The sequence below is a fragment of the Fringilla coelebs genome (genome assembly GCF_963513975.1).
Source record: "Fringilla coelebs genome assembly, chromosome: 1".
NCBI classification, from domain to species: domain Eukaryota; kingdom Metazoa; phylum Chordata; class Aves; order Passeriformes; family Fringillidae; genus Fringilla; species Fringilla coelebs.
The window spans coordinates 105,293,934-105,320,727 of record NC_140028.1 but is presented as its reverse complement, the minus strand read 5'-3'; the positions used below and the strand labels follow the sequence as shown (position 1 = coordinate 105,320,727).

The 26,794-nt window shown below is 41.6% G+C and overlaps 1 protein-coding gene across 1 annotated transcript; it reads left to right on the top strand.

The window, feature by feature from the left end:
* Window positions 1-449: 449 nt before the first annotated feature.
* DCLK3 (doublecortin like kinase 3) lies at window positions 450-26,794 on the top strand (the record flags this gene model as incomplete). The annotated part of the gene is made up of 5 exons (XM_084219550.1): window positions 450-510; window positions 13,558-15,446; window positions 23,484-23,616; window positions 24,525-24,692; window positions 25,645-26,794. The coding sequence occupies 5 exons, from the start codon at window positions 450-452 to the stop codon at window positions 25,839-25,841; spliced, it is 2,448 nt and encodes an 815-aa protein (XP_084075676.1). The 3' UTR covers window positions 25,842-26,794.

Genomic DNA, 26,794 nt, shown 5'->3' with positions numbered 1-26,794 from the left:
CGGGCTGGGAGCAATGCCCTGCATCCCGCCACCTGAGGACACCCGCGGGAATGCACGGAGCCCCCCGGGCACGAACAAACACCCGCGCCCGGCCGGCGGGCGCCCGGCCGGGGGGCAGACGAGGACACCCCGGCGACTGGGGCCGAGCCGGGCGCTGGGAAAGGCGGGAGGCGGGCGAGCAGCGCTGCGGGGGCGGGCGGGCGCTGAGGCGGCGGGGCGGTGCCGCCGGCGGGGCAGCCCCGGGGAGGGCGGGCAGCCCGGGAAGGGGTGCGGGGGTGTGACCGCCGGTGTGGCCGGTGCGCGGCGCCGCCTCCCCGCCGGGTCCCCTCCTTCCCTCGCTCCCTCCCGCTCCCTGACTGCCCTCGCAAACGGGAGGTGGCGCGGAGGGAGCGTGCGGTGCTGTGCTGTGCGGGCAGCCCCTGGCCGGAGCCGAGCCGAGCCCCCGCACCATGCCGGCCGCCGCGCCGCCCCCGCTCCATCCCGCGGCGGGCGCCTGCTGCCACTGCCAGGGTGAGTGCCCCTTCCCTCAGCCCCTTCCCTCGCCCCTTCCCCGCGGGCAGCCCCCGCACCGCCCCAGCAGGACCCTGCTCGGACAGGCCGCCAGCTGGGGCTCGTTTCGGGAGGAGGGGGCGAGCTGGCGGCGCGGCGCCCCGGCTGAGGGGGACGCGGGGCGGCGGCCGCGAAAGTTCCTGCCCAGGTCCTTGCGGGGAGCGGAAAAAGCTTTCGCGGGCGTTTGGGCTGGAAAATAGGGCTGGAGACTGACGGAGGAAGGAAGGTACGATGCCTCTCGGCCGAAGGGCTTTGGGAGGGGAGAGAGGCCCCCGAAGGTCCGGAGTTGGGGTGGTTATTTTACCGTGCTCCTTTAATTGCCTGTATTTTGGATTAAAGAGGAGCCCCTTCGCCCCCACAGGTTTGTGTTGTAGGGGAGACTAGCGAAGTGGACTCGCTGGGAGTGGGTTGCTGTGGGAAGCAGAGCAGGGGGCTGCCGCAGCGCGGAGAGCCGGTCCCTGCGCAGGGCGCGGGTCCCGCCGCCCGGGCCCCTGCCCGAGGCTGAGCCACACCGCGGCACCCGCCGGTACCGGGGCAAGCTGTGCAGGCTGAGCGCGAACTCAGCGTTTGCCGCTCGGAAAGGCAGGCACGGTGTCATCTGTGCTCCCATGGAAATTGAGGATTTGAAGTAACTTGCGCTCTTAATAGTCGGCATGAGAGTACTTCACTGGGAGCGAATGCTTGTGGGCTACTCAGAGCACACTGATGGCTCTGCAAAGAAAAGTGAATAGAATGCAGTGTAAGGGTTTTAAACCATTGCACAACTGTGTGTTAAAACACACTTGAGGCTGATGAATCTTCCCACAGCTGGGAAATCACAACGGCTGGAGGTACACGGGTTACAGGCAGAGGCTCAGAGTGGGAAGGGCTCTTGTGTCAGATGGAGATGCTGTGACATGTGGTAGCCAGACCTCTATTGGGAAGAATGCTGGCTGTGCCCTTGCATCCCCTGCCTTCTGTAGTTATATCAGCTGTGTTTGCTTCTGTTTAATAACTGAGCTGATATTTATAGGAGAACTACTCCTTAACTTTTCCCTGTGCTGCATTATTTTTTGCCTTCCTCAGGGTACATTCAGTATGCAATGTCAGCAGGACTGGACGGGCCACTGGTTTGAGCTAATGGAGCAGTTTTCAGGTTGTGAGATGCAGTATTTGAGACAAGCCCCATAAACTGAAACTTTTGCTGTACTGAGTACTAAAAGGTTTTCTTTTTCAAAAAAGGACAAACCCAAAACCAACAAAAAATCCCAATGCCTTGCAATAGTGTAAAAAGTTTCTAGCTCCTTCCTCTGAGCATTAAGATTGAAACCCATCCTGTGTGAGGGTATAAACTGAGAGTTTATCCTTGTACCTGATAATTTGTTATGCATGCTTTTGATATTAATTTTATAGAGACATGAAAATGTGCATATATACAATATATACTGTCTTCCCACCTCCTTGTTTCCTTTTCTTCTAGCCCCTCTTTTTTTGTCTTGACACTTCTTGTGGTTTTTTTTCTATGATCTGAATGCAGTTTTGACACTTTGAAATGTTGAGAACTCAGCAGACTCCCGAAACAGTCAGGAAGTGAAATGAAGCTTACAAAACATGTTACAGCTGCTTTATGTAGTAGAAAAGTGCAGTTATTATAGCAACTCATGCTCTTCTCAAGAGGTAACCGAATTTTATATTTCAGGATGCCACCCTTCAGCTCTCCAGGTAAAACTGATCCTGCTGAATGAGTCCCTTTCTTGTAGTATAATGAGCATGGATCTTCTGAAATAGCATGACCTTTCCCATGAAAATTTTTGTAGGATGTTCGGGCACATCAGCTGGGAGTTAGCTTCTGATAAATCTCCATCTGTGGCTTATTATCCTGAATTGGCTAATTGCACTCAAACTGTCAGCAAAGATAAGATAACTTGGTTTAATTCAAGTTAGTGGCAGCTGTTCAAACCTCTGAATTTGAGTGATGCTTAAGTTACCTTGTCTAGATTGGGTTTTTTTTAATACTCAAGTTAATTACCTTGGGCACACCAGCCTGACTTTTGAATGTATCTTTATCTGGTAGTGTCACTACTAGCTTTGTATCTGTTTTCACTGCTGCTTTTTCTGGTCATGTTCCGCAAAGCGTCACGATTTTGGCACCAGCTGGACTTAGAGTGTGTGGTGACTAAGGGAAGTTGTGTGGGATTCATTTCCCCATTTCCAGGATTACCTCGCTTGGTTTGTCTTCTGCAGAAACAACTATAGTTTTGTAAAAATAAGGGAGGTTCGTGGTCCTTCCTTCTCTTCCAACAGCTCTAGGGCAAGTTGAGTTGGTTTCTGTCACTGATTTTCTCATTTCCTTTACATTAATGATTCCTTGACATTTAACAACATTTGAAATTAGTGTTACATAGATTTTCTTGTAAATAAAATTAGAATCTTTTTTGTAAATATAATTAGAATCATAACAGTATGGTGATTTCAGCTGCCTCAGATCTCACTGAAGCTAATGTGAAACTTTTAATTAGCTTCAATGCAACTTGGATCAGAGCTGAAAATATGGTAGTTGAAGAGGTGAATGTGACATTTCTCTTCATAACAGTATACTGTTTTCCATGTTTTTCTCAATTTCAGGGTATGGGCTCTGTCCTTTTCGAGCATTCACTAGATTGTGGAAACAATGAGGAAAGATTGGGAGTTACTGCCCTGATTGATTCTGATGCAAATTTGGAGCTTTGGTAATGCTTGCACATTGCCCATCTTACCTACCAGTAGCTGGCTTTCACTGCAAATGAAAGTCAGGCATGTTTACCATCGTCTCTGTTGCTAGCATTGTTTACACAGTCTAATTATTGTAACAATGCAAAACAATTATGCCACATATTCGTGGAGGAAGCTCTCAGCAGACATTCTGAAAACACCATCTCCCACTCCATCAATAGTGCTAGCCTGCAAGTATTCTCCAGGTTTTAGTTTTCTCATCACTCCAAATAATGTAGTTAATGGAAATTCTGGGAAATGTCTGGTGATGTGAAAATCATGATCTGCTTGTCATCGTGCTTTTGAGTCTAATTAGTGCTGGCTTACAGTTTTCCCTGAGAAACCCATCTTCCTTTATAAGTCCCATGAAACAATTGGTTTTGCAAAGTTGACTTCAGTATATGAATCTCTTTTGAAAAAGTGGTTCTGTAATAATGGGGCTGGGAAATCTGCTTTTGTATGTGAGTTAACATCTCTTAAATGTGCTATATTTACCAAGAAAACTTCTGTGTGATTTCCCCTTTTGCAAACCAGATGGAGAATCAGACTCTGGCGGGTCTTTCCTTTAGTTATGCAACGAGGTTATTGGTAGTAAAGGATCTGGAAGCTTAATTAAACTCTCAGTGACACCTCTGCAGGCTCTTATTTTCACTGGGTTTGCTCAGTTGCAACCGATTAGTCATCAAGTTGAGATTTAGGAAGCATTGCGAATAATGTCTCCCACAAGAAGAAACAGAATCCTGCTCCTTTGACTGAGGCATTGTTGGCTAACAGGACTAAAAAGCAGTTGAAAGCTTACTTTGTAATGAAACATGAATAATTAATTTGAAATATATGGTACTTCAGGAGTCAAGAGCATCAACAGTCAAGAGCTCCCTGTACAGTGAGCTTTAAGAAGCACATGGAGGGCTTTGCCAGATGTTTTTGTTTCCCTCTGTCAGTTCTATACCTCTCCTGAAAGATCCTTGATGGAAAGTTCTGGGCTGCAGAGGTGACTCCCTGGTTACTGGGGCAGACCCTAAAGCAGGAGAACTGCATAAAGCAGCCATGGCTGTTCCCAATAAAATACACAGCCTGTCATCTTTGAAAGAAATTAAATAAATGAGCAGTTTCATAATATTCTTTTTTTGGTTTTATGCAGCTTAAACCAAGCCTCACACCTCCAAAGGCACTGATTCATTTCATGTGCAGTCTTACATTTCACGTAGTTCTTTACAGATTATGCATCTGTATACTTCTCTACAAGACTTCTCTTTATGCTCGCTTTTTAATTTGCTACCCTTAAAATGTCAGAAAGAAGATAATGAAAGTGGGGTTCTGCTCCAAAAAAAAGTAAATATGATGGCACTTGTGAGTCATTACCAGTCTCCATGCAATCTTTACCTTCATCTGTTTCTCTGGGTGTGATTCAGCTCAGTTTAACACTAACACATGGCAGTAACCATCTGTGTTTGCTGTAAATATTTTATTTTTTAATTACAAATGGCTTGATTTAGAAAACCTGCAGTGGTACAGTGGGGTGGTTGTGGGCCTGCAGGGGAAGAAGATAAGCACCTGGGAAGATAATTTTTGCCCGAGCATAGTTGCAAGGTTGGAAGGAGGAGTGGAACACAGAGAGCAACCCCTGCAGCAGTCCAGTCCCTGCTGCTCCCTTCTTGGAGGAGCTTGACAGGAGAACACTGGCACAGACTGCAAAGGGGCTCTGAACGTTTAGTGAAGGAGAAGGGGGTGCGGGGGGAATAAGGCAAAGCCAACTCTAAGTTTATCTTTGAGGAGAAATAAGGAAAGGTGGTTGCTAAATGTCACTTATCCATCGTGATTCTCATACAGTAAATATGGTCACATGTTGTGGCATGCTGAGCCTCCCACAAGTGTTTTGCTGTGGGATGACACTCACACTGGGGCTGAGGGTGTCACAGAGGCACCATCCATCCTCAGAATGGAAAAGTCCAGAGCTCCCCTAGCCACAAGGGAGGGTTTTCCAATGTGGGCATCCCTCAGGCTCCCTCCCTCTGCTGAAGTCCAGCCAGCTGCAAAGTTTTTCCATCAGACTGTCATTCTAGACAGTACTTCTCTTCTTAGGAACTTCTTTGCTACAACGTCTGCCTGATTTTAGCTGCTCTGGTGCTCTTTGTCCTCTAGGGTCTCCCATTAACTCTGAGGTCTGTGTCCCGAAAAGGGAGTGAGATAAACGGCCTGGGGGAAGAGAGTAGTCTCACTTCTTTCTGAGAGACTTGGGAAGAATGAGAACAGACACTTATGGGACTGAAAGATTTGGGGATCTCTGGTTTGCAGTTTGCATAACACAGTGTATATTTGTTCTTAAAATAAAAAGCAGATGTGCTGAAGATAAGGTGTACAATGTAAAGTTTTGAAGCCTTCTTGCTTGCCCTCATGAGCCCTGAGAGTGGGTCCAGAGGTGCATTTCTCCTATGGTTCTGCAGTCCAGGTGTAGCCACTAAGAACATTTTCCCTCTGTGCAGCTGACACTTTGGAAACTCACCTAATGGGAGCAGACACATTTGGCCGGGAGAAACTTTAGTTCTGTTGGTGACGTGTGGGACAGAAGGAACCCAACTTGACACATAGCTGAGTTTGCAGGGCTGACAGTTAAAGGAAAAATAATATTGCATGCGAATTTAAGCATGCTTGATGTGAAATTGTGAAAGATAAAGAACTTGGAATCCCATCACACTAATTTTATATGATCTTTTAAGGCTAAGACTGTATATTTATGAGATAGGGATATTATTCTGATTTTTTTTTCTTTTTGTATGTGAGCCCAAATTAATTTTTCTTCAGTGAACTTAGAACACTGAACTGCTGAGTGATTTTCATTTCTACAAACTGGGTTAGACTGGGTCAAGTGATTGATCTCCGCTATACAGGTGCATATCAGACATGGAAGTGCTGGCATGAGTATGACTGGAAAGGCCCATTAGGGTAGTAGAAAGGATGTTATAGAAATTAAACTGATCCCTCTTCCCCCCTTTTTTTGTTCATTGTTTTAGTATTAAAATTGGTTTTGACAGAATCCAGCTGATAAATTATATTGAACAGGGTTTTGTTTTCCTTCTGCTCTAGTAGTTAATGCAGATAAGAATGAATGCAAATACCATGATGAGTTTGGTTGTGCTTTTTTTTTTGTTTTGTTTTTTGTTTGTTTTTTTTGTTTTCAAATTCAGTTAACATAGTTGAATAAAATACATTTTAGTAGTCTAAAAAGACTTTTAAAAATTTTGTTCTTTTATTGCATTGTGCTTCTTTTATTTTGTTTTGTAAATCATGGTTATAATACCATATGCTTTACGATAATATTTTGTTGCGTAGTATAGTTTATAACTGCCTTACCATCAAATCATGTAAGGCTTATTTGATGTATTTCTTCAATGTATTAAAAAATCTATTTCTATGAGGCCAGGTAGTTAAAATCTAATATTATTCAGGTTACAAAGTCAAGCTTTTATGACTATTGATTAGAACGGCTGTTCCCCCAACCCGTGTTCCTGTGCATTAAGATATATGCATTATTGCATTATCAGATGCTGGTTTTTTTTATCCCCAGGGACTCTGTCTCCATCAGTGTATGTGATGGACAAAGCTTTCCTAATGAGCCTCTACTCCACTGTTTACCCTGGCTCTTCATGCCTCCTACTGTGTGTTTTTTGAGCCCTGCTGTTAATACAGGCTTATTAGCTTCTGGGCTTTTCTGTCATGGTTATTTCTACAGTAACAATTATGAATCAGCCTATCTGTGATACCTCCAAAGGGAAGGCTTGTACTGCATTCAGTGGCAGCCAAGGTGCAGAAAATTAAGTCAAAAGTACTTTAACCTGGGCAAGAAAGCAACTTGAGATGCCCAGGTCCTGAATTTTGGGATGACTTTATCTATGTGTTGTGTTATATTATCTTGTGGTCTGAAGTACCTCTTCCAGTATATGCCCTTGAAGCTGTGAGCACTGAGCAGGATTGTGGACCAGGTCTCAGAATGTTGTTTTGGCTTCCAGACTCTGATCCTCTCTGGAAAGTATAGATTAAGTTGATTGCTTTGAAACTCAATGGAATTGTTTGAGACAAAATCTAGTTCTTCAGAACTAGAGAAACTGATCTTCCTCTATTTTTTCACAAACTTTTCACCTCTTCTGGTTATATGTATTTCTCTACAATACAGTCCTTAATCCAGTTTACCTGAAAAAGAGGGTCCAGTGCCCTGGGGTGGGCATAAGAAAAACTGTGTATGTATCTAAACTGTCTTGTATGCAAGGAGGAAGTGAATTCACAAAACAAATTATTTGGGTTGGAAGTCACCCCTAGATCATCTAAGTTCCAAGCCCTCTGCTACAGGCAGGGGAACCTTATACTGCCCCCAGCTTGCTCAGAGCCCCATCTTGAACACTTCCAGTGATGGGACACCCAAAGCTTTGGTGATAAACCTGTATCACCACTCTCACAGTAAAAATTTCTTCCTCATATCTATTCTAAGTCTCTCCTCTTTCAGTTTAAGGCCATTCCCCCTTGTCCTATCACTCCATGTCCTTGTAAAAATCTTTCTACAGCTCTCTCCTAGATCCCTTTTGGTACTAAAAGGCCATTCTAAGATATTCCCAGAGCTGCTGCCTTCTCCAGACTGAACATCCCCAACTCTGTCTTCACAGGAGGGGTGCTCCAGCCCTTAGATCACCATCATGCCCTCCACTGGAGTTGCTCCAGCAGGTCCACATCCTTTATGTGTCAAGGGCCCCAGAGCTGTGTGCAGCACTCCAGGTCTCATGAGAATGGAAAAGTAGGGGACAACTACCTCCCTTTGCTTGCTGGCCTTGCTGCTTTTGATGCAATGCAGGATGTGAGTGAAAACCCTTAATTTTCTCCTTTCTTACTGAGGACCTTGCTAATGTTCTTTTAATGTATTCCCCTCTTTCTGTGTATGTAGTTCTTCCTGTTATTTAAAAAAAATATAAATCAATGTAAGCTAATATGACAAGTGACAACAAAAGTGGATAGATGTTCTTTGTTGAGAACTGCAAAGGAGCAGACCATGTAAGGATAGTTCTATTGCTGACTTCCAGTCCCATCTCTTTGTCTAAGTTTGGCATTCTACCTGACTTCTTGATCCACTCTTATTCCCATGTTTTACTGCTTCCCTATTACAGTCTCCATCTGTTTCAACTGTGTCAGTAAAGGCCAGGGGAATTGCTATCAGCAGGTATAAAAGTTTGTAGGAACTGCTGTGTGTCAGACAGTACCTGACTATAGCACTATTGGCTTCCTTCTCTTCAGTCTATCACAATTCCTCTTTGTTCTTATCCTCACAGGCCAGTTCTTTGCTAGGTTTCCTTTTCCATTTTCAATTCCATACCTCTGAGCTGAGTGAGCATTTGTAGCTTGCACAGGCTGGAACTAACAGCAACTGTCCAGCGAACAGCAACAGTAACAAGACATTTGACGCTGTCTTGATCCAGCCCTTATGAAATTTGACTTTCTACTCAGGGTTTTATCTGGTCAAAACTGATGCAGTGTGTCTGCCTGCAGTGTTGTTGCTGAAACAACCACCAGTCCTGACTCAAACAAAATCTCTGTCCTAAAATGATGTAAAACATGGCAGGAGAGGAAAGAGAGGGTATGGCTCTTCAGAGAAGAGTTCACCAGTAGTGTTTCCAACAGTGGGGCTGTAGATAATGTAAAATTTACTTGCTGTAAAAGGATGCCTGTGATCATGTTTTGTTTCTGTACATCTGATCTAGTGAACTAAGACTTGCCACATTACTGCTTCAGTCTTGGGCGCTAACAGTATGTACTAGCCCTGGAAGTTGCAACTTTAAATAATTAACAGCAAGGAGAGGAGATCAAGATGGCACATTTCTAGAGGACTTGGATTGCATCCTGGAGCTGACTGCTGCTGCACACTGGTAACCTGTGTGAGCTATGTACTCGGCTGCTCCAACTTCAGTGCCAGAGGCATTCTTCACACTCAAGTACTTGAAGATACTTGTTAGTACTGTGAAATGAATCAAATGTTTTCTGTACCAAGTAAGATCATTCTCTTTTTCTCCTCCTATGGTCTTTGTTTTACATGCCCTCAGCAGGAATTTTCCTAAGGAAAAAACAGGCATTTGTACTGCTGTCCTTTCTCTGCCCACTTAAACAGTATTTTGTTTATCCTGTATTGAGACCAGTGTATCAAAATAGCCCACAGACACATGGTTTCTGTCATGTGCAAGTTTAGTTGCTGCTATTGTTTTGGGGCATTTTCATAATTGCTTTTGTAAGTGGAAGCCTTCTAAAAAAATTGGAGGGCTCAGATAACACCATCTTGTTCACAGCAATGCCATGCCTAGATCCTTTTTCACTGCTGCCTTCTGTTTTGTGTTGTAAAACTCCTTGTAAAAATTTAATTCCCCTTCAACCTGTGACTTTATAGCAGAATGGTGAACCATTCAGTTAATTACTGAAACTGTGCTCTCCAGCAGGAGAGCCAAGAAGAATGCAAGCTGAGTGGCAATATTTTAATTAATGAACAAAAGCTTATGGGCTGGCCAAGGGAAGGGGTAAGTTCTGAAAGATAAATGGCAGCAATGCATATTTGGTTGCAGTGGGTGACCTCTGGCAAACCCTGTTACTCTGCTGTTTTAGCTGGTATAGCCAGGCAATTCCTTAAGATATAGATGTTGATGCTCTGTATACACAACTTCTTCTGAGCTTAAGTCTTCAGAATTCATTTAATTTTACTCTATGTCCAGAATATGATCCAAAACACTCCAAGGAAATGTCTTCTAGAGGAATTTTTGTGATTTCTCCCCGTGTTTTCCCACCCTCCCCACCCCCACAGTGGGATGGACTGAGATGATCACAAATGATTTGTAAATTTTAAAAATGAGTCACAGAAGCTGTGCTCCCTGCAGGGGGACACATTTTCTCTGTAGGGACCATCTGTGCTTTGGTCATAGGTGCTAAATTTCTTGTTTCTGCTACATGTTTGAGCCCCCAAATCCCAGTTTGTTCCATCCTTTATGTTTCTCTAGAGAGTTGGTGTCAGTGTTTGCCCTACAAGACCATCATGTCTTCATTATGTGGAGCTCTGTATTGCTCCATGGGTTCTAGTTTGTGTTTTCCTGTGCCCATGTGCACAGTTTAGGTGTTGTGCAGGGTGCCCTTGACCGGCTGTGCTGCCTCGGCCCTGCCCGTCCACAGCAGCAGCCTCAGCATCCTCCTTGGCCATGCTGCACCACTGATAATCCATAATACACCAGAATATATGGATAGATGTGTATACACATAAAACCAGGCACACTCATCGATACACCTTAACATTTCTAAGGAATATTTATATTTAATAATCATTAGCTCTCAGAAGGACAGCAAAAGAAAAAGCGCATTTTATTCACAGAGGTATAATTTGCCAGTGCTTGAACTCACTGAAGTGTGTTTCTCATACCACCTCCCTCTTCCTCCTTCTCCCACTTGTATATAAATATGGAAACAAGATTTTGAAGCAATATAAATTGTAGCTATAGGATTTGGGTATGTGTGTGACCTTTGAAGGCTTTCTAGAAATGCTTGTTACCGCTTTAAGCATATGCACTTTCCTGACAGATTGAGGCTTGCTTCTTGTGTATCAGTTAAATATAGCATAACTGGAAAATAACAGAAATTATGACTGAAATAGTTGTAACAGGCAACTGAAGTGAATTTTTAATTGTATGTAATATATAGTCATTATGACCACCACTTTGACAAAATTTGACACTTCCCCTTTTCTTGGAAAATATTAGAAGATTCTTTCATGCACTGATTTAAGCAGTTATTTCCTTTCTCATCACAGAAGAATATGCAATTGTACTCTTATAAGATACATTGTTATATATCAACTTGTGGCTTTTGTCAAAGTGTTTCTGGCTAGGAATCAAGTTACTTTAGAAAGAACAAAACATTCCTGTATTGTTCTTAATAATGACATAAAACTGCTCTTATTCCATTAGTTACAGAATTAAAAAAATAAGCTTGTCTTCTCCTTAAGGCTTTGCCAATTTAGTGAAGAAAGGAAACATAATTGATGCCTGGGTAATTGAAACAATCAACACTACAACCAAGCACTTAAAATCAATGGTTTATAGAAAGATATGATAATAGCAGCATAACCAGGAGGAACATAATCTGTGGGAAAAGTAATTTTTGGTGCACCACTGTTTTTTTGTTGTACCAAGACTATAAGCATAAAAATGTCACTCCGGTTCCCATAAGCAAGATAAAGCTTTGATGACAGTGGGTACGCAAGAACCTGGAAATGTTGATTAAATTCAGAGCTTCCTCAGTTCCTGGTAACTAACATGTTGTGGAGTTGATTTAGATTTCAGAGAACTGTTATTACAGCTGATTTTTTTTCCCCTCCATTCACAGCAAGCTTTATTCTGGGTGGAGTGTAAATACGTGAATGTTGAGAAATCACTAGCACATACGTAGTCATCTTTTGATAACAAGAGATCATCCTTAAAAAGCAGAATGAAGACAGAAATAACCTGTACAACCACCAAGCATTAGTCACACGTAGCTCTTATATAATGCTTACGTCTTCAATCAGCATGCTGGCAGCTGGGCTTCTTTGTAATATTTGTTTGCAGAAGAAACATCTATCTCATTTGGCAGGGGAAGAAAATGAAGCAAGAGTTAAGGGACATGCTGGGGGGCACACAGTGCTTAGCTGGTGAGAGTATTACAACCAAGAAGTGTCCATCATCCTGCATCAAGCAGAGGCAACAGCAGAGTGGATTCTATAGCTGTGTCTCCTCCTGTGCTTTCCACACTCATGCCCTGGCCTATTTGGTATTTTTTGAGGCAGAGCAAGTGGATGCTCTGCTGCAGCACTTCTGCAGTTTTCCCTTTTGTTTGTTGTTCTAGGAAAGGAGGTGTATTTCTTCTTCACTCTATTATACCTTGATGGAAAGGACAAAGAAAAATATGTAGCATGGAATACCCAAAATGGCTTCTCACACTTGAAGCCCAGAATGTAGTAGGCATGAGCCTGACACCAAGAGAAATGCTGATATGTGCAGATTTTCCTTTGAGGATTTGGTCATTGCGCCGTGACTACGAAATCACAGTAATTATGAAAATGGACCTGATTTTCTGGGGGATAAGCTATTGGTGTACAGAAATTTCCTTGTAATGATTCGTTAACCATCCTGGTCGTGTTAGCTCGTATATATTGAATGTTTGTTCCGAGCTGAAGAGCAAGGCTATTAAATGGAGGTGGAAATGCTCTGCAGTCTCATTCTGAAAGTACATTTCTTGAGGCTGAAAATAAATGCATTGTAAGCAGGTTTTAATCCTAACAAGTACAGCAGCTCAGAATACTTTTGGGGGACATGAGCTTATTGTTGATAGGCAGGGAATTGTGTTATAGCTTGGTTTGTCCATAACCATATGTTATGTTTTCAGTTCTTCTGTTTCGCAATTATGCGTAACAAATGGTGCCATTTTCTTCGATGATGTTCTAAGATGAAATGTCAATGTCCCCAGAGAATACTCAGAACTTTGTGTGACTTCACATAATTTTTAGACTAAAAAAGTCAACCCAAAATATTGAAAACCATGACTCCAATTATCAAACCAAAATAAGATGGCCTTTCTTTAAGGCAAAAGATTCAATTGCATTGCTGTTAGATGACCTATAAAATTACAGTAAAAATTATAGCAAAAGTAAGGTTTTCTAAAAAGAATTTATTTAACTTGTTATAGAAGGTCCAGGGAAAATGAAGAGGAGATAATTATTTATAAAAATGTAAGGTTGCATACAGAGTGCCATCTGGTAGTAATTTTAAAACACAAGTAATTAGTTTATCTTACTTCATGCAGTGAAATTTTGCAACTTGTAGCCACAGGGTTTACAGAGGCCAAAATTGCAATTGGGTTCAGAAAGGAATTGAGTGAGTTTATGGGAGATGTATTAATAAAAGAACACTAAACAATCTGGATGCAATTCTGCTATTCTTTGAGGATTTCTGAAAGATGTGAGGATTTAGAAGAAATACCTATTTCTCTTCAATATTATTATTTTTTTAATGACATTCCCCTGTCAAAAAATGAATTTAGATTTTCTCACAAAAATGTTGGAGTTACAACTACGTGGAGATACTCCTTAGTGGTAGTTAAAAGTTCTTTTTAAACCTTGAAGTCACCTACCCTTACTCTCTGAGGTCACATGCACTGACACATAGAAAACTATTGCTGCAAGAGGTCTCATGATGCAAAATGATAAATATTCCTGCTTTTTGTTTGCCTTAGGACGCCAAGGCCTATTGGACCATTTGCCACGCAACGCAGGCTCAAAAGTCAAAGAGAGGAAACTGCATGGGACTTGTCCTCCTGTTGGTCGTGGAAACTATGAAAAACCATGTTTGGGTGAAAGCAGCCACAGGTCCTCATTTTTCAGTCCCCACAATGGTTTTCACACGATACATTCAGAGCACAGTCCTGTGAAGCCAAGGATAATTACAGTGGTGAAACCCGGGGGACGCACGCTCCGGAGGATAACCTTGCTTCTCAACAGGAGATCAGTCCAGACCTTTGAGCAGCTGATGGCTGATATTTCAGAAGCTCTGGGATTTCCTCGTTGGAAGAATGACCGTGTGAGAAAGCTGTACAATCTGAGAGGCAGAGAGATCCGAAGTGTTTCTGAGTTCTTCAGGGAAGGTGATGCGTTCATTGCTATGGGGAAGGAGCCCCTCACTTTGAAGGACCTGGAGGTGGTATTACAAGAACTTTATCCTGAAAATCCTTATGCTGCCAGTGCTGCCATTCAGACGAATGAGGAGCCGTCCCAAAAACTGAAGAGCAGGCTGTATGACAAGGCCTCGAAAGTAGACAGTGGCTTTGATGAGACAGAAACGGCCAAGAATTGCAGCGATGGCTTGTCTTCCCAGCTGGTAGCTGGACATGAAGGAAAAAGTCAAGCCAAGACAAAGCAAGAGGAAAAAATGAGAACCAAAAAAAAGTGGACTAGAGAGAGCTGGGGTGGTGAGCATGGAGTGAAGCCTTCTAGGAAAACACGGGAAAGTGAAAGGTACCTTAAGCATGAGAGGAGTTCTGAGGAAGGCTTAGAAGAGAGTTCTGAGGAGGTGCCGAGGTGTGAGAAATGCGAACAGGAAAGGCAGGCCAGAGAAAAGTTACGGAGGGAAAGGCAGGCTGAAGCCTCATTTGAGAATAGAGACTTGAACACAGGCATGTGTCAGAAGTACCACGTAGAAAGGAATACAAAAGTCAGGAACAGCCGAAAGTCTCCTGACACCTGTCTGGAGGGTGAGGAAGTTGGCTGGAAAGATAATTGCGGTAGGAGAATGTGGAAGCCGCTACATAGGATTGTTAATGAGGGGCTGGAGAAGCAAAAGAGGAACATTGAGAAAGAAAGGGATATGGAGAAGCATGAAAACCACGGGAAGGAAGTAGTAAAAATCAGGAAGAATGCTGTAGAAGGGCTCCAGCTATCTCATGAAGTGAAGGAAGATAATGGAAGTAGCTGTGGAACGAACCAAAGTGGTTGGCTAAAGAAAGACACTCTGAGGGATGCTGAGAAAATGTCTAAAACACATAGAGAGGGCAGAGAGGGACAAAGGGCTAAAGAGGAAACTGCCAGAAGAGAGGGGAATGGCACATGTAGAGAGAGTGACATGACTCGACGAGAAAAAACAGGGGAGCGCAGACTGAATAAAGAAGACAACAAAACTCAGGGATTGGAAAGCACAAGCCGGAGGCATGCCATTAAAAGCAGAACTGATGTGGAAAAACACTATGAGATTGGCAGAACTATTGGGGATGGGAACTTTGCAGTGGTGAAGGAATGTCGCCACTGTGACTCCAATCAGATCTATGCAATGAAAATTGTTGATAAATCCAAGCTGATGGGGAAGGAGGACATGATGGAAAGTGAAATCCTCATTATTCGGAGTCTCTCTCATCCCAATATAGTAAGCTTAATTGAGGTGTATGAGACAGAAGCTGAGATCTACTTAATCTTGGAGTATGTCCCAGGAGGGGACTTATTTGATGCAATCATAGAAAGTGTGAAGTTCACAGAGCATGATGCTGCTGTCATGATCACTGACCTGTGTGAAGCCCTGGTTTATATTCACAGCAAGAACATTGTCCACAGGGACCTCAAACCAGAGAATCTCTTGGTAAGTATCGTCAAACATTTGCATTTGTGCAGGAATTGATTTTCCTTCCAATTACAGTTCTTTGAATTGTTTTAAGCAAATCCCATACAAAAATAATGTGCTGTGGCAGGACTATTTGAAAAAATGGGTAACAATTTTGGAGTGGAATTACAATTGCAGTTTGCTTTACGTAGATCTGCTGAGCATTGCAGATAGCAGTGGTTGTAAGAAAAGAATTAAAGTAAAAATCATCAGATGTTCAGGGGTAGTGAGCATTTGTATTTTTCAGAAATCAAACCTGTTACTTAGGATCTGACTTTTAGGTGTCCAAGGATGAATCATAAAGCATCTTCCTTGCAGACTAAAGGTTATTAAAATTGCTAAATTATCTTATTTGTTGGACTTTTTGTCCACTGCATTTGTATATCTTGCAGACTAGTGTGCTAGTCCTCTAATATAGTTATTTCCATCTTGTGGCAATTTCTTTGCTTAGAAGCAGAAATATTATGCAGTTGATTGAAATAATCTGACAGTAAAATGTTTTGGTGAATAAAGCATTAAAGTCAGCTCAAATAGTAACTTCATGCCAAAGAGAAAAATTCTTGTTTCCATCCCATTTCTGAGGCTGCATTCTTTGCATCCAGCACTGAAGTCAATAGAGTTATTGACATGTGTGAATATGCATAGAAATGTTTGTGGTATTGACACTTCTCAATTGTAGAACTTCACATTGTGGACTGTAACAGTAAACAACTCTGCCTTGCTAAGTGTGTGTTACACTTTTGTATTAAGGTTCCAAATCTCCTGATAAACAAATTAATAGCAAGTATTTGCCAGTCTCTAACAAATTGGATTTTATCAGCTTTTTGGAAATTCAAGCCAAACAAAAATAAAAACAACAAACAAACAAAAAAGATTATTTAGTCCTATGGGCCATTCAGTGCTTTTAAGAGAATTAATTTTGCACAGGGATCAGTGTTAATTTCTGGAGAAAAGCAGCAGTGTAGCCTCAAGGATAATGCAGAGGCTGCACAAGGCTAAGCTGGAACAGTTTGCTCCCAAACCTTTAAACTAAGCAATAGCATCTTTATTAGGTCCTGCTATGAATCCTGCTTAGTTTAATGAAAATCTTTGGTGTGTAATGTAAATCTTTGTGTGTGATCTCTGTGTAAATAAAAGAATGAATGCAGTTCTGAATGCAGTGAATGCAACTGGCTGGTTTGCAGGAAGAAGTGGGCTTGTAGGCCCAGACTTTGTGTTTCATTTGCACAAAGTTGAACAAAACTTCACATAGAACTGCATGGCTTTTTCCAGAAGCTGATTTTTCATTATGAACCTGGTCCTGCTCTTTCCTATTTGCTGAAAATAAGCTAGTGCTCAGTGAAACACCTGAGATCTGATGCTTCATTTCCCTCCCTAATACATAATCATCACAGTGATGTAGATAAGCAAAGAAGGGCAAGATAAAGGTCTGTTCCGGTTGTTTTCACATTTAGTTCACAGAACTGCAAAACAGAGAATGCTGGGCAGTGGCAGCATTGTGTAGCTCTGAAATAATCATGTTGCCCCTTCTGAAAGTCAGAATACAATTTTCAAGGACAGAGCAGCTCCCAGACTATAGGTATTCTGTCATGCAAGAACTGTGTTACCTAAACACTGCAGGAAATAAAATTTTACCTGTTCTAGTTTCAACTTGCTGTTAATTTTCTGTGCACACCAGTATTAGATACCATGTACACAAAATATACTTTTGAAAAGCAATAAATTTTCCTATAAAGACAGGCCATTTGAGCAAGATTCTGGGGTTTCTGTCTTTTTAGTGTGCTGCCTCTGTCTCCTTAGAGTGCCTGAGGCAACAAAGTTGGAAGGAGAGCTGCCACTACTCTTACCATCAGCCAGTGCTGAATAGTAACAAACAGCATTGAAGCAATTTCATGGGTTCATTGGCTGTTGATGGAGCAGGAGCATCAGGAGATGAAGCAAAGTGCTTCAAGTTCCAGCATCTTGCAGAGATGTCCCTGTTTGTGGGATGCCTCTTTTTACAGGATGTTTAAATCTGAATTAGTGTACCTAGACTTTGTACACAAAGGTCAAAATATATGTAGGTACTTTTAGGCTGTTGACTTGTTTGTCATACTTTGGGTCTTCTTTTGGTCAGGTGATCTTGTAATCATTATCTACTGTTTTTCCCCTTCAAGAAAATGGGAAGTGGAAGAGTAAGGATCCTTGGTCTATTTTACTAAGGAAATATGTATGTCTTTTCTGAACCTGCTTTGTATGAGAGTCTAACCCTGTTCCTAATGACTTTTAAACATATTCACTGTCATAAGAGATGACAAGAAGCAGCAATCTGGGAAAAAATATTTCCCTAAGTTTCATGAAAATAAGCAGTCAGGGAAAGAAGGAAAACAGTTTCTGTCCCCACAAAAGAAAAGATAGAAATATACTTTGATGTCTAGAAAATTGTAAAATTATTGGCACAAGAGAAAGTTGGAAACCTGGTGTAGCTGTTGGTTCACTGCATTTCAGTTTCTCTTATGGAACTGTCCTCTGGTTATAAACTTCTGTGCCAGGCCACTATCATCCTTTCTGCTTTTTCCCCTCCCTCTTTCACTACCGTGTCTGCCCACATTGATCAGGCTTCTCGCAGCATAGCTGTGAGGCAGAAGGGTGGTGACTTGCGCTACAGAAACAAAATCTGTTTGACAGCTGGTGTGAAGACAGCTGCTATGACTCCCTCCCATCTGCTAACAGCATCACCTCATCTAGGACTAGGTGTTCAGCAAGAAAACCTTTGCTGCCAAGGATGGGCAATGTGGTGTGTTTGGTCTCACAAATGAAGCCAGTCACTTCTTTCATGCTACCTCATGAAGGAAGATTTGCTGGCAAGGTTTTTAGTTAAGGGACTGTTTAATTCTACAGCTGCTGGCATTTCTTCACTCGTGAGTGAGAAATTAATGCCCAAAATGTGGTGTTGCTTTTCCATGTTGTAGCTGTAAAAGACGTAAAGTCACCCCTTTTTAGGGGGAAGGGAGAGGCCTGTATTTGTCATTGTGTACTCATCTCATTGTACATTTCCCTCACATGCTAATGTGCTAATTCTTCAACACTCAACTTCATAAATGTTATAATTTTTTATCCATTTGAAATTGCCCCCCTGCACCTTTTTCTGTCTCTCAAGTTTTCGTGTATATGTGAGAACTTCAAGTATAACCTTTCTGCCCTTCAACTTTGTGACACTATTTATGTATATACAAAGGACTGTCCATTTTCCAACACTATTTACATATATACAAAGCACTGCCAGTTTCCTGAGTGCATGTGAGTCAAACTCCTGTTTAACCACTTACCTGTCATAACTTCCAGAATTTTCTGTAAGATTTTTTATAGAGATTCTTCTAGCTAGCAGGAAGGGATGTCTGAAACTCAAATGTGTAAGCAGTAATTTTTTTTAAGCTCTGTTTCCCATATACAAAATGTCACATGGGCTAACTGGCTTTCATGATGTCCATAAGAAGAATCTCTGCTACCGTACACATGTGCATACAGAGAACTATTAATGTCTTAAATCATTATCTAAACATGCTGATGGATTTCACAAGGTAAATATGAAATCAAACAAGACCATTAGGTACTGGGAGTCATCCACAGACAGGACAGAAGGAAAAAGTTCGGGTTTGTTTTTTTTTTTTCTCCCCTTTGAAGATGAATTTGCCCTTATAATCTTCTGGTTGTATGGCTGGCATAGCTAGAAATCCTCAGGCAATATTCTAATATTCTGACATGTCCTCTGTATTTGAGTAAGTAGTGTGCAATTGACTTGACTGCCTTTAGTCCAAGGCCACCAGATGCTGTATTTCTATGGCCTAAGTTGGCTGTCTGTAGCAAGTGTATGAAGTGTACTGGTCCTTCTTACCTCAAGTCTAAAGGCAGGCAGCACTATTTTTGCTTTGTTCTCATCATTGCATGGAATACATACTGTGGATTTCAGAAGTTTGATTTCTCTTGAGCAGGTTGTGCATTTCTGTAATACTTCTATGAGGAAGTAGTCTGGCCTTGGGAATGATAAAAAAGAATCTAAGCTTTTGTTTCTACAGTGAAGCACACTTGCATGCTCAAGTGATGCCAGCTGATGGAAAAGTAGACCGGACAGTAGGAAGTTGGGGGTGAAGGGAATTCTCTGAGCTGACTGAGTTGTTCTGAGCACAGTGTTAGTGAAGTTAGTGAAGCTGCTGAGAAGTTCTGGGGTGAGGTTTTCAGGCTTGCTGACAGGCTACATGCTGTCTCTGATGTGATTGTCACAAAGTTGTGAAAATATACCCACCGTGCCCACTGTTCCTACCTGCTCCCTTGTTAAGTAAAGTGGAAGCTCAGTGGTTTTGTCCTGAAAGAACAGATGGTGCTGTGTTGCCACCTTGTGCTGTAATGGGAGATTAGTAGTCTGGCATCCTGAGAAAGTGCATTTTACAAAGCAAGAAACCTCCTGAAGATTTTGGGACTGGGGTTAAGACCATTGTGTTCTCCACCCTTCCCACCACCTTCCTGTTTTCTAAAAATATATATAAACATTTCAGTATTGTTTGTCTTAGTACAGTAGCATGCAGGGTAGTTGAAATTCCATGTGACATGCTTTTCTTATATAATTTAAAAAAAATATATAGAATAGGAAAATAAATTTATACTCATATTTTTGTATTGCATATAAAATTGAGCATTTCAATTGTGAATTTTTGTAACATCTTACTACTATTACCCCTATTGGTAGAATATAAATTCTGTAGATAGATGTTGTTCTACAAAGCAAGTGTTACTTTTCTAATTTTTTTGTCATTTTTGTCAGTTTGTGTCCACAGTGCATGATAACAAAAGATTGTCACATAGTTTCCTAATATAATAGAGAAAATGGCTGTGACATTTTAGCTTCTTCTTGCAGAAGTTTTGACTGCCTGGTTGTAGTAAACTTTATTTTCAGTTTCATACTGAAAAATATTTTTTTCATGGAAGAGCAGCAAGAAAACCCCACCAAAATATTTTGCTTAATCAAGACTAGAGGAGTACACAAGGGCACTGCTAGTTCATGGAAAACTTCTTGTTCCCTGGGACCCCCAGCTCCTTCTCTGCAGAGCTGCTTTCCAGCTGGTCAGCTCCCAGCCTGTACTGATGCATGGGTTATTCCTGCCCAAGTTTTGGAGCCTGCACTTGTCTTTGCTAAATTTCAAATAGTTTTGCCCTGCCTGTCTCTCAGGTCTGTTGAGATCCTTCTAAATGGCCACATAACATTCTGGGGCATCCGTCACTCCTCCCAGTTTTGTGCATTCTTTTAAAAAAAAGGGATTAGTTGACTTCACTGTATTATTTTGTGATGCAATATTTTTTGTCTCTTACAAAGAAGAAAAGAAAAAAACCCACCGAAGTTGGGACTGAACCCATTTTGCTTAATCAGAATTGGATGTGTGCTTAGAGTTTCCCATAAAGATGATTAATGGGAATTAGTCAACTGTAATGTATAAGAGCAAATGTTGTCACATCTGTGCCTTTAGTTATCTGGTAATAGAGACCATCCTGAATTAAGAAAGCTTTCTTAATTCAGGATGGTGAAGTATAAGATATTAAAGCATGGAGTATACCTGTCACATTGTATTCCAGTTTGTCCATTCAAAACCAAGTCCAGGTTTACTTGCCTTTTTTGTAGACATTTTAGCTGCTGATCTGTTCCCCATAGTTCCAGGGACAAACAATTTTTCATTTAAAGGAAATTAATGACTTTTTTTACCTCTCAAAGAATATTTGAGTGTCAGTCACTAGTATTAAGCATACTGATTAATTAATTATACTGCTTCATTGTTTATGACTTTGCCTTTGAATATGGAATCTTAGAACAGCTTGAGTTGGAAGAGACCTTTAAAGGTCATCTGGCCCAAGCCCCTGTAATGAGCAGGGACATCTCAACTAGAATAGGTTGCTCAGAGCCCTGTCCAGCCTGACTTGGAGTGTTCCCAGGGATAGAGTACCTACCACCTCTGTTCTGGTGTTTTGCTACCCTCATCATAAAATATTTCTTTTTAGTATCTAGTCCAAATCTGCTCTCCTTCAGTTTAAAGTTACTGCCCCTTGTCTTATTGCTGCAGGCCCTGCTAGAAAGCCTGTCCCCATCTTACTTTTAAGCCACCTTTAATTATTGAAAGGCCACAGTAAGGTGTGTCTGGAACCTTCTTTTCTACAGGCTGAACAACCACAACTCTTGCAGCCTTTCCTCACAGGAGGGGCGCTCCATCCCTCTTTCCCAGCCCTCCCCTGGACTTACTGCAACAGGTCCATGTCTTTCCTGTGCTGGGACCCCAGAGCTGGATGTGTGGCGTCTCACCAGAGCAGAGCAGAGGGACAGAATCCCCTCCCTTGCCCTGCTGGCAACACTGCTTTGGATGCAGCCCAGGATATGGTTGGCTTTCTGGACTGCAACTGCACATTGCCAGCTCATTCCAGTTTTTCATCCACCAGCTACCCAAAATTGCTCTTCTCAGGGCTGCTCTCAATCCATAACCCAGTCTGTATTGATACCAGGGATTGCCCCAGCTCAGGTGTAGGATCCTGCACCTGTCCTTGCTGAACCTCACGAGGCTCAACCTTCTTGAGCTTTGCAGGTGCTTGTTCAGGATGACATCCCATCCTCCAGACATGTCAAACTCATCACTCAGCCTGGTGTTGCTTGCCAGCTTGCTGAGGGTGTGCTCAAACCCACTGTCTATGTCATTAACATCTCATTTCTTAAAATAACCCTTCATTAACTGCATTATAAAGTAACGCTAAAGACCAGTGCATACAAAATTAGAATTGGAGAAGGTGTTTTGACTACTTGCCAGGTGAATGTAGGAGATGAGAACTGCTGAAAAGGCCCAATTGGAAGGTCATTCTGCATGAACCTATTTCTATAACTCTTGCTGTGTGGTGACCATTAATAACTTAGTTTCAGGGCAGCAGGTAGAGTAGCAGAGTAATTTGGAAAGAACGTAAAGCTTTTATTGGTTTCTGTTTTGTTGTTAGATCAGTATGATGGAGATACACTTTCCATGTGTCCTGGTTTTAGCTGGTGCAGTGCTGTACTTTAGATTTAGTATGAGGATAACATTGATAACACACTGATGTTTTGGTTGTTGCTCAGCACTGCTTATCCCTAGTCAAGGAATTCTCAGTGTCCCATGCTCTGCCAGGTAGCAGAGCCAACCAAAAGTTGGGAGGGAGCATGGCCAGGGCAGCCGACCCAAAAGCATACTCCATGCCATGGAACATCATGCTCAGTAAATAAACTGAGGAGAGTTGGCCAGGAGTTGCTGGGTTGTGCTGGGGGATGGGCTGGGGTGGGGGTCAGTGGGCAGTGAGCAATGGTATCGTGCAGCATTTGTTTTTCTTGGGTTTTATTCCTTTCTCTTGCTCTTGCCCTCTCTCCCTGTTTCCCCTTCTCATTATTATTAGTTGTTGACATTCCTACTGTTATTATTATACTTTAATAAATTATTATTATTATTATACCTAATAATTTCAATTATTAAATTTTTCTTATCTCAACCCACTGGTTTTTGGGTTCTCCTTTCCATCCCACTGTGGGCAGATGGGGGATGAGTGACTGAGCAGTTGTGGGGTACTTAGTTGCTATCTGGAGCTAAAAAACAAAATCAGTAGTTTACATGGGCTCATACATTTAAATCCACAGCATTCTTCTTTGCTTTCCCAGGGAAAAATAACAGTTTGTTTTCTCAAGAGAAAATAATAGTATCTAATTGACTCTCGGTTATTTTTTTCTATTTTTTTCTATTAATTTCTTGGAAATTGCAGTGTGCCAGAGTTTGTAGAGCAAAGTTTTCTTTCTTCCATAATTGCTTATCCTCTTAAATAAATGCACCCTCTTAGTGTATGGGGGAAAAGAGCTGTGTTCTGAAGACTGTTTCCATTATTAGTACTATTATTAGAACTTCCTCCTGTTTAATTTTCTGCTTCCTTTATATTTTGTTGTTTTAAAATGCATGTGCACTAAACATATATATGTATTTTGTTTGGATATAGGTTCAGCACAATGCAGATAAATCTACTACACTGAAACTGGCAGATTTCGGCCTTGCTAAGCAGGTTACAAAACCCATATTTACTGTCTGTGGAACACCAACGTATGTTGCTCCTGAAATACTTGCTGAGAAGGGTGAGTGTATATATTTTTAATTTCTCATAAATCCTTCAATTATGCTGAACTTTCTAATAATGGAAGTAGTCCAGAATGTTTCAACCTACTGAAATATCTTTTCAGGGTAGGAGGTTGGCTAGCAGTGTAATTTGGGAAAGGAAACCTCTTAGTTTTTAACAAACACGACCATAACATCAGTTATATTTGCATTATTAGTGATTGTGCTAATATATCACTGACTTCCAAGCAGACAAGCCATAAAATGTCATAGATAATAATAGCAGCTGAAGGGAGGCAAATGACCAAAAGTTCATGTCACAACGTAAGAGTAGCCAGCTCCATTTCATTACTGTAATCCAAACAACTTTCCAAATCCCCTGATGATACAAAATCATTGTGAATGTGTATGTTATAATTATTTAACATTTCAAAACATGCTTTGCATCACAAGGAATTTTGAAGATTTCATCTCCAAAAAGATTCAGACCTGGAAAGAAGTCAGTTTTGTTGGTGACTCAAATCTATTTCTGGCTTTTGTTCTGTGGAGCTGGGTTGCACATCTCCAGTTATATCCAATTTCAATGGAAACTTGGCACTCTTAGTTCTTTTTTGAAGGGAATCTGAGGATGACTATTTTAGAAATACGTGCCCTGTTTTCTCAATTAGTCTCCAGTTGAAACTGGCCTTGTGAGACAGTGTTTGTGAAACATGTTTTGGGAAAGAGAGACTCTGTGAGAGCTGTAGCTAATAACAGGCAGCTTTGTAAGCATGGTGTACCAGCCACTCATTCTTTTGCTCACCTCCTCTTTTTGAGGAACTGAGCAGAGATTCTGTGTTTCTTTTTCATTCTGTTTCCAAGAAACAGTTCCCTTGCAGTTGTGAGTTTTCTTTCTAAAACAAGACATGGTTTGTCCCTTCTTCCTTAGGCTATGGCCTCGAAGTAGACATGTGGGCAGCTGGTGTGATCCTTTACATCCTGCTCTGTGGTTTTCCCCCTTTCCGCAGTCAGGACCGTGATCAAGAGGAGCTGTTTCAGATCATACAGCTGGGTCACTACGAGTTCCTATCCCCTTACTGGGACAATATTTCTTCAGGTAAGATTCTGCACTTACAGTAGATCTGAGAAGTGGCAGTCTTCTTCCCTTTTTTCCGGGCAGTGAGCTTGATCAACTTGGGGTGTTTTATGGGTCTCTCCTATGAGAATCTGTGCTTTAAATGTGAATTTAGTGCTCTGGTACTATAAATGGCTGTGTTTCTGCATATTAGTTCAGAATGCTTTAATGGAGTCCTCAATTTCTTCCTTTGTAAGCAAAAGCAAGGATTTTTCTCATCTTGTTTATGCATCTCTGCAGAAAAAGGTGTCAAAATAATTTCAAGGGCTATGTTAGATTGCAAAGATGTTATAAAAAATCTCAAAAGCTGAGAATGAAATCTTTGCCCTGCAGAACACAGTGTCAATTTCCTGTTGACAGTGGGGTCTGCACGTAGTAGTTTTTTCTTTCTCACAGGCTAGTACAGTGTCTTTTGTGCACTCTTCAAAATCAGAAACCCTAGAACTCCTTTAATCCCTGTACAGTTTTTAAAAGGACTTGTTCCACAGCATTTTACAACATTTATGCCTCATAAGAGATAAGATATCCAGCGCTCATTCCTATGAATGTGAACACTTAGCCCAATGCCTCCAGCACACTTTGGAGATTAAATTCTCTTCACTTTCTCCTCTGTTTCTGAAGGGGAGAATGACATCAGTCATGGAGATTTAATATTTTCTGTCACTAACTCTAACTGCAGTTGTTAGAATAACTCCTGGGGATAGTTACAAAAACCATGGTAAAACTAATCAAAAAAGTAAGAAGGGCATTCTGTGTGTGTGTAACTGTCACCAGCACAGAATGGGTAAGGTTAGAAGTGATCACGGTACGTGATGTGTTTCAAACACCCTGCTCAAGCAGGGTCGTGCTAGAGCACATTGCACAGGATTGCACATAGAGCATGTTGCACACCACTGTGCTTCACCCCTCTCTCCTTTGCTTTCTTCCATAACAGCAGCAAAAGACCTCATCACCAGGCTGTTGATAGTGGATCCCCAGAAGCGCTACACAGCACGTCAGGTACTTCAGCACCCCTGGATCAGAACAGCCGGGAAAACCAACAGCAGGAATCTGCAGAGGGAAGTGACAATAAACATCGAGCGCCATTTCCGGGCCCAGCGCCGAAAGGAAGTTGTTGATGAGGGCACATGAAATCTTTCAAGCTCATTTTGTCTTCTTTTTTATTGATTAACAAATCATTTATGTTTTCTTTTCTAAATGAATTGGGAATTTAATGTGTAGCTGTTGGTGGCTATTGCCATGCCTTTTTTTTGATTCTGAGATTCTGAAGGACTGAGATCAAATTCACATTCACCTCCTCTGATGTTACTTGGCAGTCTCTCTATTGAAAGCAGTGGGGACTAGATAAAATCTGGAAGGTGTCTATTCTTTTTCTTTAAGTACTGATTGGGCTTTTACATCTTTTACAAATGTTTGCTTCTGGGACTCACACTAGTGGTGAGTCTTCGCTCATCCTTTTTGTATGATATTCTCCAGGAGTTTTGTGTTTGTAATGTTTTCAAAATAGCTGTCTGCATACACGTCTTATACTAATTCTTTAAAGAGTCTTTTCACTAATTCCTTCTAGCCACAGAGAAGGAAGAATAAAAAGTAAATAAAATGTTTAGCTGTAGGATATATTAAATAAAGAGCCAGATACTGTATTTATTAGGTTTTGAGGGAATACAAACCCTTAGTGTCTAAATCTGATGTTTCATGATATCTCCCTTGGTGGCATCTTTCATTGGTTTTTCAGGGTAATAGATGGTGTGATGTTTCTGTTACAAGAAGGTGGTGCTATGTACTATGTAGGTTTCATTTGTTTTTAGAAGGTGAAAGATATGGCTTATACCTTTTCAAGATTCAAATAGTAACAAATCTCAAAGAGGTTTTCTTCCTCCTCTGGGAAGTAGGAAGTTAAGCAGTTCTAAGGGTGCTTTGCTTTTCCCAAAATCATAATTATGGAGTGGTAACTCAGTCATTTTTCCATATTGAATTTTTTCCCTCCTGGAGACATCCATGTGCATCTGTGACTTTTCCATGCTGATGGAGAAGAAAAAGCTTGGAAATTGTGACTAAAGTTAACCCTTGCCTTGACAGTTTCC